Source organism: Sinohyriopsis cumingii, chromosome 8 (assembly GCF_028554795.1).
Source record: "Sinohyriopsis cumingii isolate HCF-2022 chromosome 8, ASM2855479v2, whole genome shotgun sequence".
Classification (NCBI taxonomy): Eukaryota; Metazoa; Mollusca; class Bivalvia; order Unionida; family Unionidae; genus Sinohyriopsis; species Sinohyriopsis cumingii.
In genome coordinates, this window is record NC_142968.1 from 41,695,142 (window position 1) to 41,713,754 (window position 18,613).

The following is an 18,613-nucleotide window of genomic DNA, read 5'->3' on the forward strand; positions in this document are numbered from 1 at the left end:
CATTGGTATCACTCGGCATCTGAGGCGGATGCTCCAACCACTAGGTCCACACGTGCTTGTAATAAATTCTCACCGGATCAAACATATTTTAAAGGGGCCCCGAGTGGCCGAGTGGTCTAAAGCGATGTCTGTTACGGATCACTGCCATCTTACCTCTGTCTGCCTGAGTTCGAGTCTCGGATTCGGCCAATGTGGGTATGTGAGAAAGCTATCCAGTAGCTTCTCGTGGGTCAGTGGTTGTTTCTGGGATTTTCTCGGGTTCTTTCTCCATCATTAATACTGGCCGCCATGTATAGCCTATAGTGTGCCGAAAAATGGCGTTAAACCCTACAACAACAACAACAACGTATTTTATAATAACAGTATATCTGATAATAGAGACCATACCTGTCTCCGTTAATAACGATAAATCTGACAGCAAACTATTGTACAAAAAGTTGTTGTTGCTGTTGTTGTAGGGTTCAATGCCATATTTCAGCACACGATAGGCTGTACAAAAAGTAAAGTGGTAAAGTTATTATCACTATGGCAGGCTGTTTCTAGATTTTTATTCTCGTCATATTCTTTTTTTTTTTTATTTAAACTAAATTTCCCATATTTCAGAACATGCATGAACTTTATACCACTAAAATACATCTTGTTATGAAGCAAACGTAATCAGAATCTTCGATGAACGACGACGGACTGATAATAGCAACAAGTAAAGCATATACCTTTCCAAAGCTAGCAGCATTGACTGGTTGAGTGTCGTTTCTCACGCAGTAATCCAGGTAATGAACGTACAGTGTACTTCGAGGAATACAAACTCCCTCAGCAAATTCATAATTCTCCTCTAACCTAGTAAATAGATGAAAAATTGAGGAAATTACTAATAATAAAACCACACTTCAAGTCAATTAATGGGATTAATCATTAAAACATTCTGGCATGCATATAATATAGAAACAAGATTGCAAATTGAATGTATAAATATGAATTATACTTTGGAAAATGCAAAATTTTAAATAAAGTTTGTGCACTGTTTCGACACTATGAATGTAATTATGTGCCTTTAATTCTGAAATATGATCAGAACAAAACAAGCTATTTTAACGCATCGTGAAAGGTACAACATCAAACAAAGGGTTTTGGGGATTTGATAGATTTTGCCTCTTTTAGCATTTCTAATAAAATCTAAAATATGCTAATTTGTTTGAAATGAATATCGTAGGCTGGTATTAAATAATTTAATGTTAAAAATATATGCCTTTTATATCCTTTCTTTTTTAAATTAACGAGAGGCGAAAGGATGTAATTTTGACAGAGTGTACATCTTTATTTGTGATTGACCATTTCATTGGAATCTTTTTAGTCTCTCATTGATTGATGTTTTCTGTTTGTGTACCCACACAATCATTAGTACTAGCAAACTTGGCTGTTTCAACATCCAGTGATGTTGTTGTTTGCGTGTAATACAGTGGTTATCACTAGCGTTTGCTATTTCAATCTATCTTCAATTTTAATTTCAGTGTGAAAGTCATTTTTAAAAAAATGACAATTGTGCTGGTCAAACATCAGCTGTTTAGACATCGAAGCCATTATGAATTATGCAGGCAACATCCCCATGCGAATGGGGCGACATCGTGTATTCCTGTGGAGTTTGCGACCATCGATAAACATTGTATAAAACAAACACAGACAGACAGACAGAAAAGTAACGGCCGTCCAAGAAAAAAGCTGAGGTTATCTAAGCCTTTGAGTGATGGGTCAAGCCTTAGAGTCCCAATTAGATCCATCCCTAAAATGGCATAGGATTTGTAGAGCTCAAGAGAACCTCAGATATTTACAAGTTTCCTTTACATAAAATGGTCAATTTATAACGTGAACCTTGTAGGGTGCATCTTTCAGGCGTGCTTGAATTGTCACATCTGATATTCTCAATACCATTTGAAACTGAGACGAGACACAAACATATTTGTGATTTGGAGTCAAGTGGGAAACTTTTATTTAAAATTGATGTATCAAAACTCGAGATCCCGCTTAAAAATTATAATTTTGTCTACAAAAATTTACATTTGTGTAAAGCACTGAGTAAGTATTTGGTTTCCAAAGTAGTCTCCAACTTGATATGCAAATGAGTTGTGATGATTTTAGTGTCTTGTATTTGCTTGTTCAATTCAGCCACGGTTATTGGGAAATTCAGACGTGTTCATTGATGAAAACATGTCCGTATCCGACTGATTTACTGCTCCTGTGAGTAGCAGAAAGGCGAGGCTAATGTATAATTGATGCGGGAAATTTATCAGCCTTTACTGACATCTGATTCAATTAGCCGGCGTCTTGTTGTAATTCCAAGATATCAACGCTCTTAACAATTCGTAGGACACGAATGCATCAGCAAGTGTGTCTCATTCTTTCAGGAAAAAGACGAGAATCCAAAACATTCCATCGGATTAATTTAAAACTTGAAATAATAATAATAATAATAATAATAATAATAACAAAGAGGTACGTAGTGGTTTAGGAATGCGTCTACGACCTAGAATCCACATTTATAAATGTGTCTTAGTGTATTCAAGATCACTGGTCAGTGAGAGGCACATAAAAGTCAGGAAGTTTGTATGGGTCCTGTTCTAGTTTGTTTTTGTTTGTTTTTTGTGTTGGGGGTTGAGGGTCGGGTTTACCAACTGAGCTACATCGGCTCTCACTGTTTTGATCCAGATGTCCATAGTGGATTAGAAGTGATGTTACGATCCAAAGTCTTAATTTCTAAAGTGTTTATAGTTTAATAATTCCATTACAGTCACAGAAGTCCGAGAGCTTAAACGTATCCTGCTGTGGCACAAATAAACGTAGTGATTTAAGAATATGTCAACAAATCAAAGTTTCCATGTTTGAAATGTATGCATTGAATGTGCCGCGATGTGCATAGGAACCAAGTCCTCGTTACTTATATGTGCACCGGCTAGTCACTGGGGTCTGGAAGTTTGCATGCGTTTACATGTGTTCTATTTATTTACACATGTGCACAAGGACTTTAGAATGCATGTTTGACAGAATGTTTTAAACATGTACCGGTTCATAAGTCTCAGAGAATCACATAAACCATGAATTTGTGCCATATTTCTAGCTACCGAACTACTCGGTTATTTTTAGGATGTGTGTGTGTGTTTTTGTGTTAGATTTTTGAGCTTTTTTCTGCAGTATTTCATGGATCATACAACAGAATCTTTCCAATATAACATTGGCTACAATGTGTATTGTTTGGTCATAACTGTGCAAAACCATAGACCCATACGTCCATTCTTATAGCTCTTTCCAGCCCGTGAAATAGTTACTGTCCGTTGAATTTTTTTTGTCGTAAGTTAACATAAAACCATTCCTTTCGGTATTAACTACACTAGACCCTTCACTGATGTGGAAAATATTGCCTGAACCTTTAAAGACTACATTTAAAATGTCATGCTGCTTCACAAATAAGACATCAAAATAACATAACTGAGTAAGGATTGTGGATTATGAAGTCAACAGAAAACATATTCTGTCCCCCCCCCCCAAAAAAAGCTGTTTGATGGCTGCTACCTCCTTCCCCCACACCTTCTCCCCCCGCCCCCCCCCCCCCCGCAGTAGTTGAGGGGTTTAATTTGGCAGTTGATATGCCACTAAAGCTAAGAATAACAGGAATACGTTTCACTGTTATGACATATCTGCATTTACTCAGTAGGTGATATGCTATTTGTACACACATCAATATTCATTTTATTTAATTAGTCTTGCAATTTAAACCGTAACTATGATATCAAATAAGGACAGCGACGAGTTGATAAATCCCGTTCATTCTGTATGTGTCAATGTGCAAACTGTCTCACAGATGCACGGGTTGCATGTGCATGCATGGAATCAGCGATAGCGAGTTTCTATTTGCTTGAAGTACTTGTAAATTTGCGTTGTAGATTTCAGCGGAAACAGATAGTCCTTTCGAAATTAATCTTATATTAAAAATGAAACCCAATGTGACTCATTCTACTTTAATTTGTAGCACTCATTTGAATATTCGATCGGCGGGATATGTAAACTCTCTTGGAACCACATCAAATAGAAAATTGTCACTTGAATAAATTTTCATAATGTTACATCTTTTTGCGGTGTAATATAACACACACGCAAACTGGTCAAAGGCGAAACAGGTGTTCGGGGCACGTTTTGCAACTTTTATGTAATTTATTTTCATCCGTGTTCTGTTACCATACACAAACTGAATTTTCCTTAAAACTCTTAAATCGTGACAGATTTTGCTTCGTCCGACTGAAGACGCATGTCACCTTTGAGAGAATGGTCAGAAATTAGAGGTTTCGGTCAGTATGGGTGATAGAGGTGGGGTGGGTGAGGATTGTGTCAATAGTATGGCATATGTGACCAATGTTCTATGCAGTCTTTTCTTCGGTTTTCTTGATTAAGCAAAAAATCTCTATAGAAGCATATATGCAGAATAAACTGCACAGAATAAATTGTAGTAAAGCTGGATGGAAAATATTGTAAATATCCCTTATATCTCCATATATAGTTCGTGTGCATCTAAACTACAACAGTTAAGAATCCTTCCCTCGATTTCTTTTATTGATTTCCTTTATATACCATACCTCTATTTAATAATGGACACTCATCCATAAAGACATGGTATGGTTCCTGCAATGTTTTCTTTGGGCAGGTTTCTTCTACATTTAAGAAATGCCCTCCGACGAACATGTTATTATGGGCCGATTTCTTGACCGCTACATTTTGAATGTGAGGGATTCCACGACACACACACACACACACATATATATATATATATGTGTGTGTGTGTGTGTGTGTGTATATATATATGTGTGTGTGTGTGTGTGTGTGTGTGTGACAAACAATAACTCTTGCAATACAATGGATCTTTGCAGATACGTGATACAGTGTATACTTGTTGTTGTTGTTGTTGTAGGGTTTAACGCCATTTTTCAGCACAAGATAGGCTATACATGGCGGCCAGTATAATTGGTGGAGGAAGAACCCTGGAAAACCCCGGGAAGAACCACCGACCCACGAGAAGCTACTGGCAAGCTTTCTCGCGTACCCACGTTAGCCGAGTCTGAGACTCGAACTCACGCAGACAGAGGTGAGATGGCAGTGATCCGTAACGGTGAGCGCTTTAGACCACTCGGCCACTCGGGGCCCCCGTGTATACTTGTTAAAAGTGATGCAAACGATAACAGCTAGAGCGCAGAAATGTCAAAGTTCTCGGGTTCAAGTATCTTAACTTTGGCAAAGTCTGTGACAATAGCAGTGTGGAAGGACATTGGCTCCATTAGGGTAACGAGTCCAAAACTGTGTACATTTCTTTAATTGTACAAAAACTCTATCACAAACCAAACGGTAACATGATTACACGTTAATGCGTACGGACCGCCATTGTCAGTGCTTCAGCTTACAGAGCAGAAATGTGCTAAATAGACAACGACTGTGTGAAAATTAATTAATTTTTTCAGTGCAAAATTATGGTTTAAGGCGTGAAGAAGCTAGGCCATATACCATTATGAAACGTTATAAAATTTGTATTTTCTATTTCTGTTACAAGTTTTAGATTCGAATAGGCTTCCTGGTCATACGATACTTACCATTTCAAAGTAAGCGGAGTAGAGTGTGGTTTTGATGCCTTTTTAGCAACAGCTGGTATGCTCTCTTCGGATTCAACAGTCCCACATCCATCTTCAGTACCTGACGTAACTGACAATTGAATAGTTCATTTTTTATAGCGTTGAGTTAATATGTAATAATAATATATTATTGACCTGGCATTCCAATGTTCGTAAGTCATTAACTAAACTCAGAAACTCAGTTCCGTGTTTTCTCCAACAACACGCCTCCATTATGATAATCAAACAAAACCCATATTTACCAATTTTTACCAAATTTTGCATGATTGTTTTGTATGATACCTGGTACTACTCACTATTTCTTTAACACACCAGATACAAACACAAACCAACACACAAAAGATACATACAGTTACTAATTATTTATACATATATCATAATATGGTAGATGACATGGCATATTGCTACACTGCAGCATTATATCCATACAATTTAATATCATTCACGTGTTAACATGATGATTTGACAATTTGTATGATCATCTTGCTATGTACATCTATATTGTGAGATTAACATTTGTCCGTGATGATATGTTGTATTTTAAGCTAATCTTCATTTTAAACACCATGTTTTGAAAACAACTTTTGTCCCTGAGGGTAAGTTATAAATAACAGCTTTTGAGTTCTGAATATTTTTGAAACAAGTTGATGGAAGTTTCTAATTAGACATGACTCACATTTAGGGAATTCAGAACATTATATTGTGTAAGAATATTCTAGAGACAAGTTGATGGAAGTTTCTAATTAGACATGACTCACATTTAGGGAATTCAGAACATTATATTGTGTTAGAATATTCTAGAGACAAGTTGATGGCAGTTTCTAATTAGACATGACTCACGTTTAGGGAATTCAGAACATTATATTGTGTTAGAATATTCTAGAGACAAGTTGATGGAAGTTTCTAATTAGACATGACTCACATTTAGGGAATTCAGAACATTATATTGTGTCAGAATGTTCTAGAGACAAGTTGATGGAAGTTTCTAATTAGACATGACTCCCATTTAGGGAATTCAGAACATTATATTGTGTCAGAATGTTCTAGAGACAAGTTGATGGAAGTTTCTAATTAGACATGACTCCCATTTAGGGAATTCAGAACAGTATATTGTGTCAGAATATTCTAGAGACAAGTTGATGGAAGTTTCTAATTAGACATGACTCCCATTTAGGGAATTCAGAACAGTATATTGTGTCAGAATATTCTAGAGACAAGTTGATGGATGTTTCTAATTAGACATGACTCCCATTTAGGGAATTCGGAACATTATATTGTGTTAGAATATTCTAGAGACAAGTTGATGGATGTTTCTAATTAGACATGACTCCCATTTAGGGAATTCGGAACATTATATTGTGTTAGAATATTCTAGAGACAAGTTGATAGAAGTTTCTAATTAGACATGACTCCCATTTAGGGAATTCGGAACATTATATTGTGTCAGAATATTCTAGAGACAAGTTGATGGAAGTTTCTAATTAGACATGACTCACATTTAGGGAATTCAGAACATTATATTGTGTTTGAATATTCTAGAGACAAGTTGATGGAAGTTTCTAATTAGACATGACTCACGTTTAGGGAATTCAGAACATTATATTGTGTTAGAATATTCTAGAGACAAGTTGATGGCAGTTTCTAATTAGACATGACTCACATTTAGGGAATTCAGAACATTATATTGTGTTAGAATATTCTAGAGACAAGTTGATGGAAGTTTCTAATTAGACATGACTCCCATTTAGGGAATTCAGAACATTATATTGTGTCAGAATGTTCTAGAGACAAGTTGATGGAAGTTTCTAATTAGACATGACTCCCATTTAGGGAATTCAGAACAGTATATTGTGTCAGAATATTCTAGAGACAAGTTGATGGAAGTTTCTAATTAGACATGACTCCCATTTAGGGAATTCAGAACAGTATATTGTGTCAGAATATTCTAGAGACAAGTTGATGGAAGTTTCTAATTAGACATGACTCCCATTTAGGGAATTCAGAACAGTATATTGTGTCAGAATATTCTAGAGACAAGTTGATGGAAGTTTCTAATTAGACATGACTCACATTTAGGGAATTCAGAACAATATATTGTGTCAGAATATTCTAGAGACAAGTTGATGGAAGTTTCTAATTAGACATGACTCCCATTTAGGGAATTCAGAACAGTATATTGTGTCAGAATATTCTAGAGACAAGTTAATGGAAGTTTCTAATTAGACATGACTCCCATTTAGGGAATTCAGAACATTATATTGTGTCAGAATATTCTAGAGACAAGTTAATGGCAGTTTCTAATTGGACATGACTCCCATTTAGGGAATTCGGAACATTATATTGTGTTAGAATATTCTAGAGACAAGTTGATGGAAGTTTCTAATTAGACATGACTCCCATTTAGGGAATTCAGAACATTATATTGTGTTAGAATATTCTAGAGACAAGTTGATGGATGTTTCTAATTAGACATGACTCCCATTTAGGGAATTCGGAACATTATATTGTGTTAGAATATTCTAGAGACAAGTTGATGGAAGTTTCTAATTAGACATGACTCCCATTTAGGGAATTCAGAACATTATATTGTGTCAGAATATTCTAGAGACAAGTTGATGGAAGTTTCTAATTAGACATGACTCCCATTTAGGGAATTCAGAACATTATATTGTGTCAGAATATTCTAGAGACAAGTTGATGGAAGTTTCTAATTAGACATGACTCCCATTTAGGGAATTCAGAACAGTATATTGTGTCGGAATGTTCTAGAGACAAGTTGATGGAAGTTTCTAATTAGACTTGACTCACATTTAGGGAATTCAGAACATTTTATTGTGTCAGAATATTCTAGAGACAAGTTGATGGAAGTTTCTGATTAGACATGACTCACATTTAGGGAATTCGGAACATTCTATTGTTTCATAGGTCAAAGTGAATATATAAATATGTTACGTTTACTCAGCCCTAGTTCGTAAGTCGTGTATAAACTAAGGTATGATACAAGTCTTGGTTTAATATCTAAACATTGCCGCAGGCTAGAGTTAATCTCTTACGCAAGGCTACCGTGACCAGAAAAAAGATCCGGCATCTTGAATCGGCACTGGCTTTAGATCAAGAGACTTCCCACCTATGTGTTATATCTCAGTCCTAAGAGCAGATGAACCCGCGAGGGACCGGATCATGTTCTAAATCCATCCCCACGTGGACAGACATCGAGAAGGACATTGTCCACTAAGTTTGATTGGATCGGGTCAAAGCGACACCCAGTTATAATTTTGATAACAATTTCGGTCCGAATTATAAGTTCTATCTAGCAAGCGAAAATTTAGTCTCACGTAGGAAGATTGCTGAGCAATATAGTGGTACTCCGAGGAAGCCATTCATATTTTGGTGGCAAAACTTAGAGAGATTTTAAGGAAAGACAGAACTTCGTAAAGGTCAGTAAGTTATTTGCTCGATTTTTGCAGAATATTACGGCATTGTAATTGTAATTATGTGTAATATGTATACTTAATTACTACGCTCGTTTAGTACGCAGAATTACCTGTGTAGTGTTTAATGTACATGCGTATTTGAGAAAAGAGTTTGAGTATTATGTGGAGAATTACGTAGTGTTAGCTTGTGGTCAGAATTAATTTTATCATTCGCTAATAGGTTAGTTTGTAATAAACTAGTGCATTTATTCATGTGATATGTTAGAATTTACACTTGCTTGAATTGTGAATTTGGAAAATGTTTGAAATGTGTAAGATTAGTTACTATGGATGTATGGATATATAAGAGCATGGATATTTGAATATTTGTGTACTTTGTGTCAGTTATAATGTAAAGAAATGCGTGATATTGTTAGTATAATGGGATTTTGAATATGTACTGACGTGACGCAGTTTATTGATATATGTATTTGAAGTAACTGATACCGTACTTTTATTACGACGTTGTTTTACCATACGAGAACGTATGAGTATTTCGATGTGAATAAATGCGTGACCGAAGAAATTTAATAGTCGTTATCTGATGATAGGCTGGGTGTAGTGTGAGATGAGAGGGCTAAGGAAAATATTGTTCCGTCCTTGTGCTTTGGGGGACAGAACATCCGGTTCAGTTAAATACCAAGTTTCTAACAGAGGAGACGGAAGTGAGACTAGCTAAGCAGTAGGATTCGGCAAAGTCTAGTCGGTGGAGAGGAGATGGATAGAAGGTGGACGAGGAGGAAAAGTAGTCTGGAGGAGACATGGAGGAGGTAAAGGAGTATAGTGGAGTCGAGGAGGAGACAAAATTCTGATAAAGGAGAGAAGAATACACAGATTAGTAGAATACAATGACAGGTGGAAAGCTATCTCATACTACTAATCAAATGATGCAATAGGATATCACAGGGTCGAGCGGAAGTAGATTACTTGGGAAATTTTAATCATTTGACTATTGAATTGTTATTAAATTTTATTCGTTGAATTTCACTTTTTGTGTATTCAGTCATTTAACCGTCGGCATTGTTGACTGGGGGCTCTGAGCTTTACATATATCTTTAGCTAATTTAACTTCCAACCGAAATCGAACCTGGGTAGGACTTCTCAAATAATTTAAATAAAATAATTGAAGCACCCCAACCCAACCATAACACACCTACCATTGTGGCAGAATAACAAGCCTCACACCACAATATATAAAAAGCTCGTTCACGAATTGGATTTATATGTTCTATTAAATTCGATTACTGAGGACTCATTCAAAGACATTCCAGATTACATAATTTTGGCACATCAGGACATTCAGGCTATTGGAATTCTTTCAGTACATTGTATACATTTCGGACTTGTGATAGCTACATTTATAATTATTTGGAATTAAATTCCCAATACTATAAGTATTTCTGAAATTTACACTTTGTAACTTAGAAATATAGATAACTTGTTATTGTTACTTAAATTGTTGGTTTTATTTTCTTTCTGTTACTTATTTTAAGATCCAGAGTCGTAACATTATTCTGATCATGTGATGTGACGTAACAGGCAGATAACTCGTAATTTTTCCTTTACAATCTCGTTGCAATCGTAAGCAATATTTTAGAGGTTGTTGCCAGGTATGACAATCTATTTTTTGGGGTATATACATTCTACAGTCAAAATACTCGTATTAACGCTGTTTAGAGAGATATTTCATAAACACACGATTTTTGTAGTTTTCTGTCGATTGGTATAATGGTGTGCGTTACTACGTTTACTAGGATATCAATAGAAGAGTGTGCAGCACGGCAAATTCGCTGTAAATACTAGGATATCAATAGAAGATTGTGCAGCACGGCAAATTCGCTGTATAAACTGACAGAGGAGTGATCTGGATACGTATCGTCTGTTTGGGCATGCATATACTTCCCTACAATCTAAATATAAAATAAAAATGTGGATCTCACCTGTATTAACCTACGTAACTAACTAGTTGGACTTCATTTCCTACTGTATTTATTTAATCTGATTCTGTCACATTTTAGTCAAACGATAAATATTTCTGTCAAGCATGGTCTCTATATCATTCAATTGCAGTCAAGATCTCTGTTTACAAACCAAAACAATAACAACAATAGCAACTTCAGCAAAATAATAATAATAATAATAATAATAATAATAATAATAATAATAATGATAATAACAATAATAATAATACATTGTTAGAGACACAATTTCATCCTTCCACAATTAATATCTGCGTTCTAAACCCACGAGTGCAATAAATAGTTCCTTTCTTTGAAATTTGTTTTTAAAGTTATGGCTACCCGTTTTAAGCGTTGAATCAAATGATATTTTCTTTCACTCGGCTAATGTAGTTTATGTTACTGATCTTCGATGAAAATTAATTGAATGGACAACTGATACAGCAAGTGAACACAAAATATACAGTTTGTTACGAGAAAAACTAAGGTAATGAAAAGGTCAAGAATGACTGAACATTTTTTTGGGCTTACTAGCTTCAGGAAATGGTTGCCTCTCAGAGGTGTCACTTATGTCTTCGAACTCACTCGAATTCCTCACATCTTGGATACAGTCAGAAAGCCATTCTAAAAAATTAATTAAAACTTAGTTTATAAAATAACTCATGGTTCTATAAATACAAGTCATCATTTTTTATCCTAAAGGCATTCACAATATATACTGGTAATCGTAGATTTACATCTGACAATACAATTTATTATAAATCCAGCCTTTTAACAAATATACGCATAAATATACGAAGCCTAATGGAGTGGTTCTTAAAAGTGCAGACATCTATGCGTATTGAGCGGAAATTATGAAGTAAAAAAGTTGTATAAAACAATGTGAAAAAACGTATTCCAGTTTACCAACAACAAAATATAACCATGAGAGCGAAAGACAATCGACGTATCTAAAAGGAATTTCTGATAGAATGTTCATAAATAAAAACCACGGACAAAGTATGCATAATTCCAAAATTATTAAAAGACAAAAATTAAGAATTCTAACCCTAAATTAGAATCATTCACGTCTCTCTAACGCAATAATTTGTGTCAAAATCGTGTTATATATCTCTTAATGTCTTCCTTGTAAAATGTTGTTTAACTATTGACCTAAGACACAATTCTATTGATTTCGGCATCAAGAATAAACGTCCACGAATATTAAACCACAATATCCACCTAATATTGATCTATCATTTAAAATAAAAGTGGTTGGGTAGGACAGTCACAATCCATAGATAAAAGGTGATGTAACCCCTGCTTGGAATAGCTATTTGATGATATCAAATTCTGCACATCACGATATAATTATTCTCGTAATAGCCTTCCCGAAATGCTTTGTACGTCTTCGCCGATCCGTAAGTCAAATTTTTTCCATATCATTCAGATTGTTTTCAGGAACTTAATGCATCTTTCTAAGGAAAAGATTTAAACCACTTTTTTTTAAGTACAAGTGTGAAGCGTGCGGTTGCGCTTTTACAAAGCCATGGGGATCTTCCCCAAACTGGCTAGATGTTTACCTTCACTCACCTTTCACGATACAGTATTTGCATAATTTCCTTCTCACGTGCGGGTTGTTACCAAGAAACCAAATGACCAAGGAAAAGAATGCAATAGACTCTGGCACATAGTATTGGACAATACCACAATTCACCAGGTCCCTTAAGCTGTTTCTAATGTTTTGAACCTAACAGTGATTAAGTTTAACTCCTCACCATAAAGTATTATCATAACAATGGTGTCAAAAAAACGCCCTTCCATACCTTGTGTCAAATTAAAATGTCCATCGATACTTTGTTGCAATTTTGCATTTTATATGTCTTTTTTTTTACCTTGATTTGCAGGAATGTTTGGTGCAGACTAATGCAAGCGAAAATATTAGATATTATCTGCTTGGCGGTTTCTTTTCTTGTACTCCTTTGAAGTGGTCTACCCCATTACAGCTATAATTCGTTTTCGTCATAAATTTTGGAAATTGTTAATCCATGATCATGTCTTACGAATAAGCTATTGTGCAACTTGACACCTTTGAAGGTGAAGTACACGAGTCAAGGACCCGGGAATCGTTGTCTTTTGTTGGCAGAAACAAATCACTTGTTTTAAATTTCGCTTCCGTGTTTCATGTGAGGCATGTAAGATGACCTCTGGGGTTATGACCAAAAGTATTGATCCCTCTAAAGCAAAACTGTCTGATCTATTTGGAGATACAAAGACTTTAAAAGTCTTATAAAACATTTCAATGTTCCTGTTTAAATACTCGTAGGACTAAAATGTTCTGTCCAGTTCAAACCATATGAGTGGTTCTGTTGACATTTAGAGAGATCAAACGGAAAATTCAATCAAATGGTCACAATCTCAAAACTTCCGGCGAAACAATCAATCAGGCAGAAGTTCAATTAAAGAGAGATTACTGATATATGCGAAAAGGGTTAATGCTACTAATTTGAGCTTAGTAAAAAAGCAACATTAAAGTTTGTCCTCAAGGTAGCATTGCTGTGTTGAATTTACCCTCGCACGGTGAGCAATCAAGTTTGATGTAGGTATACGATAATCAAGTGGTTTATGCGGCACAATAGTTTCCATTCGTACACATGTATTCCTCTACATTTCCACTTTTCTAGATTATAACTATACACATACCCGACTTAACTGTTCTTGGGTTTTTGGTTTCTTTTTTATGTATGTACATTAGAATCAACAGGGAAATAAAAGGGAACACGAACACAATATTCTAATATAAGTATTTAAGACCGATTTAATTTCAGATAACTGGGGTTTTCCTTGCCTTCCACAATAGTTTGTCCATTGATAATTATATTGACTAAATTGATGTGCCCCATGAAGTTCTATCTGCGAAAATCACAGTGAATTCTTTTACATCTCGTCTTCTCTCGCTTTATCTGTTTTGACTACCCATTATTACATCGTTTCAAAGTCATGGCTATTTCGTTTAGAAAACCTTTAACTTACTTTTCAGTTTTAAGACAATGTTATTTTAAATTTGAAAACAATTTATTCAAGCGCAAGATCTCCATAAAGCAAGTAGTGTATTTCCGTTAGTAATGAAAATAAACTCATCACATGCTAACAGGTGTTTAAATTGTCAAATGTAAAAAAGTAATTTAAAGTAATTCAATCACTCTAATGCAGAAAAGAAAGTCCTTGTGTGTTCTAACCCTAAATAAGGAAAGCCGACCGGGTTATTCCGATTGTCCATCTCAAGCACTCATGAAATCGTAATGAAGAGAAATAAAAATCGGATTAGGAAAACTTTCCCACGACTTGGCCACTAAATATCAGCCGTAAAAAGCATTGTACATTCATCAGCAAAATATACACATGGAGGGACAGGGTTTGGACTTACAAAGTCTGTTGAGAAGTGAACTAACTTGAGTTTCACATTTTTACGAGATTTTGTATTTGTACTTATTTTGCATTTTGTATATTTACCATCAAATACAAACTGGCACAAGAAATTAGCCATCAGAACTAAAACAAACAACAACAAAAAAGTTCAAAGAGGCTTTTCTGTTTGTTAACAGTTCATTAATTTCTATATTTGTACATGTTCAGGTACGTAACTGTACATATAAGCGAATCATCCCTCGGCGATCTTGACGGCGAGGAATAGACCCGATATGTTCGACCAGTGGTAAAGGAGCCGTGGTTGTTGAGTGGTTAACGTTACCAAAAGGGTGCAAGTCGAATTTTACAATCGGATCAACCTGGGTTGAATACCGCATTGTGTACTCTGCATTAAAAGAAATTACATGTATTTCTGTGTCGTAGAACACAAAATCAAACCAAATTATCCAAACAAACATTGTTGTCCAGGTGAGTTCGTGATTTTTGGACGCACACCCCCCAATAAATTTTTTTAAATAGCATATATTCCGTGTACACCAGCTGTTTGGTCAGTTTTTAGGACTGATGTCATTCTTTCACATCGGACATATACAATTGTTGGTATAGCTCAATCTCTAATAGCTACTCACATCGGACAGATACAATTTTTGGTATAGCTCCTTATCTACCAGCTACTCACATCTGACAGATACATTTTTTGGTATAGCTCATTGTCTACCAGCTAATCACACCGGTCAGTTACAGTCTAGTTTAGTTCTTTGTCTACTAGCTACTCACATCGGACAGATACAAGTCTGGTATAGCTCTTTATCTACCAGCTACTCACATCTGACATACAATTTTTGGTATAGCTCATTGTCTACCAGCCACTCACATCTGACAGATACAATTTTTGGTATAGCTCATTGTCTACCAGCCACTTACATCTGACAGATACAATTTTTGGTATAGCTCATTGTCTACCACCTAATCACATCGGTCAGTTACAGTCTAGTTTAGTTGTTTGTCTACTAGTTGTTCACACTGGACAGATACAATTATTGGTATAGTTCCTTCTCTGCAAGCTAATCACATCGGTCATTTACAGTCTAGTTTAGTTCTTTGTCTACTAGCTATTCACATCGGACAGATACAAGTCTGGTATAGCTCCTTATCTACCAGCTACTCACATCTGACATACAATTTTTGGTATAGCTCATTGTCTACCAGCCACTTACATCTGACAGATACAATTTTTGGTATAGCTCATTGTCTACCACCTAATCACATCGGTCAGTTACAGTCTAGTTTAGTTGTTTGTCTACTAGCTATTCACACCGGACAGATAAAAGACTGGTATAGCTCATTCTCTACCAGCTACTCACATCGGGTACCTACAGTCTGGTATAGCTCCTTGTCTCTTAGCTACTCACATCGGGCAGGTAATAGTCGGTACAGTTCTTTGCCAACTAGCTATTCGCATAGACAGAGACAGTTGTCGGTATAGCACATTTTCCACTTGCTATTCACATCTAACAGATACAATGTAGTATAGCTTCTTCTCTACTAGCTACTCACATCGGCCAAATAAAATTTGATCCAGCTCGCTACATAAATTAGCACTCTATGACCACGAGGTCTTTCCAATGATCACACGACCAATCAGGAGTCACGTAAAATTCCAAACCATTTTTGAACGGAAAGCAAATTTTTAAAAAAATGGTAATAGTTTGGTATGTATGTATGTATGTATGTATGTATGTATGTATTTATGCATGCATGCATGCATATATGTATGTATGTATGTATGTATGTATGTATGTATGTATGTGATAAAAGGTATATAAATAAATATAGACAAACAATTTTCTTTTCCTTTAAATGTGCACCAACATGCAGAATTTAATCTAAATTTTGAATTCACCAATTAAGGAAGATTTTATATCTTCTTTTATATTTAGATATTTTGCCTGACGTGTCCAAATGGCAAATGCAGTATGTTTATTTAATTAAACATTCTATTTCAGAAATAATAATATCAACTGTTAGAAACGAAATTATTGCGACTTACAGAAGCCATCATCAAAATGTTTGGCAACATGAAATGAAATTGATTGATTACTGAAGTTATTTATCTTCAATTATGTTTGTTCATGCGTTTGTAAACCTGCCGACGAGTTTGTCCATCATTCTATATGCCACACGTTAACGAGTTGTCAAATAAATAACATTTGAAGTTATACAGTTAGCATCATGACACATTTTAAAATTTTATTTAATTTAATTGCTACTTAAATAAAAATTTTATTAATTAAAGAACAGTGGGAACATCTGTATGCATTTAGTTGATGAACCATTTGTAGTCATGTTGTAACCATTAGAAACCACTTAATACCATTTATAACCATTTATAACCATTAGTATAAATTAGTAATTATTAGTAACCATTTGTAACCATTTATAACTATTAGTAACTATTAGTAACCTTTTGTAATTAATATCAACCATTTGCAACCGATAGTAAACGATTTCTGGATGAATTTAGAACAAACAAGAAAATTTTTAAGATTCTCAATACCTTTGTTATCAAGTGTAGGCTGGTTTTGTGAAGTAAGTTAATATTTACATTTAAAGAAAATTAAAAAAGACCCCAATATGTCTTCATTATCCCACCTAAGTTATGTTAAGCTAGGTTATGCTCAACAACGAAAAGAATTATATTTTCATAGTTGTCCCCCATTTTACATTTCTCAATTAATCTAAGTTTGTACGCGTTCTTGTTGTTGTTTAGATAAGGTAATTAGCTAACTTATTTAACTTTGATGTAATAGATGTATTCATAGATAAATAGGTAGATGGATAGATTAACACAGACACACAGACAGACATACACACATACACGCATATATAGTGTGTGTCTGTGTTATTTTAATAAAATGCATTAATAATTTTGTACACCAAGATGACTCAATAAGCATGATATTAAACCCCTTTAGGAAAATATATGGTACGCATAGTTATAGAACACAACAATGACGAGCAGAAAATGGGGCTTAATACAAAATTTTAAGATATATATTTGCAGAAAAACTTCAGTTAATCGATAATTGATAAGAATCCAAGCCCTTGACTTATTCCATGATCAAAATGTAGTTCCAAAGTGTATCTTTAAAATATTGTAAATTATTTAATTATGTACTAATCTATTTATTATACATTGGTGGATTGTTCAGGAAAATAAACATTAAATACATAAAAACATAAGCTAAACGGTTTATATGCTGATGTATAGCTCCAGCTGAAAATAAATACATCATATCTATAAAATGTAAATTTTATTTTTATTAAATAAACTTTAGATTTAATTTCGATTGAACTTAAATATATAGTTAAAATTTAATTCAAACATAAAGGTGACAAATTTCTTCTAAAATAAAAATAAAAAGTGACATTTGTATATCAGAAAAAAACTGGTCTCTTTTGCTTTAAATAAATTTCAGTAACAAGTTTTTCTCTTAAAATTATTTTTTACACAATTTCCTAAAAGGATATTAAATATATTGCGACTAATCAACACTTTTACAATTTTTCATAGAAGTCCTCCAAATGAAAACTGTACAATTTTGTGGCGTATCAAACTTTCATTGGAATATTACACGACATTCATTCAATTAGACCACGACGACAATTCCATCACTCTTAATTAATATCACGCACTCATCAGCTCAGTAACAACCTAGGAAATTTCATGCAGGTGCAAATGAAATTAACACCTTTGAGAATGAGGAGAGAATTAATCTGTCCACTCACCTGGATCCTCCCCGGAAGCAGCGAGTTGGTCCATCGTTCCTATGAGATGGCAAGTCAGGGGAATGAATGACGAGCATTCCTCACCCGGGAGACAAGTCAGCACACGGGACACTGGTATTTACAGCGTATTTCATATGAGCGTGGAGTTTTATAAGCTGAATTGCAGAGACGGTTACAACTATTTTCACATTAGCTCGTAAAACTAGCGACTTCAGCGGAAGCCAGAACGGGTCATTCGGTGCAACGTATTGTATTGTTTTGGGGTTAAAGTGAATAAAAGAACACCAGTTTATTTATTCTTTTTCTTTTTTCAAGAAAAAAG

At 34.8% G+C, this 18,613-nt stretch overlaps 1 protein-coding gene across 1 annotated transcript in view; it reads right to left on the reverse strand.

Moving 5' to 3' along the window:
• Positions 1 to 18,325, reverse strand: part of LOC149793352 (transcription factor RFX4-like) — a 46,575-nt gene extending 28,250 nt beyond the window's left edge. Inside the window, exons 1-4 of the mRNA XM_089968986.1 lie at positions 18,292 to 18,325; positions 11,626 to 11,718; positions 5,625 to 5,733; positions 714 to 837 (exon numbers count right to left, since the gene is read on the reverse strand). Of these exons, the coding sequence (XP_089825112.1) occupies positions 714 to 837; positions 5,625 to 5,733; positions 11,626 to 11,718; positions 18,292 to 18,325 (360 nt within the window). The remainder of the gene's footprint in view (positions 1 to 713; positions 838 to 5,624; positions 5,734 to 11,625; positions 11,719 to 18,291) is intronic.
• Positions 18,326 to 18,613: the final 288 nt, after the last annotated feature.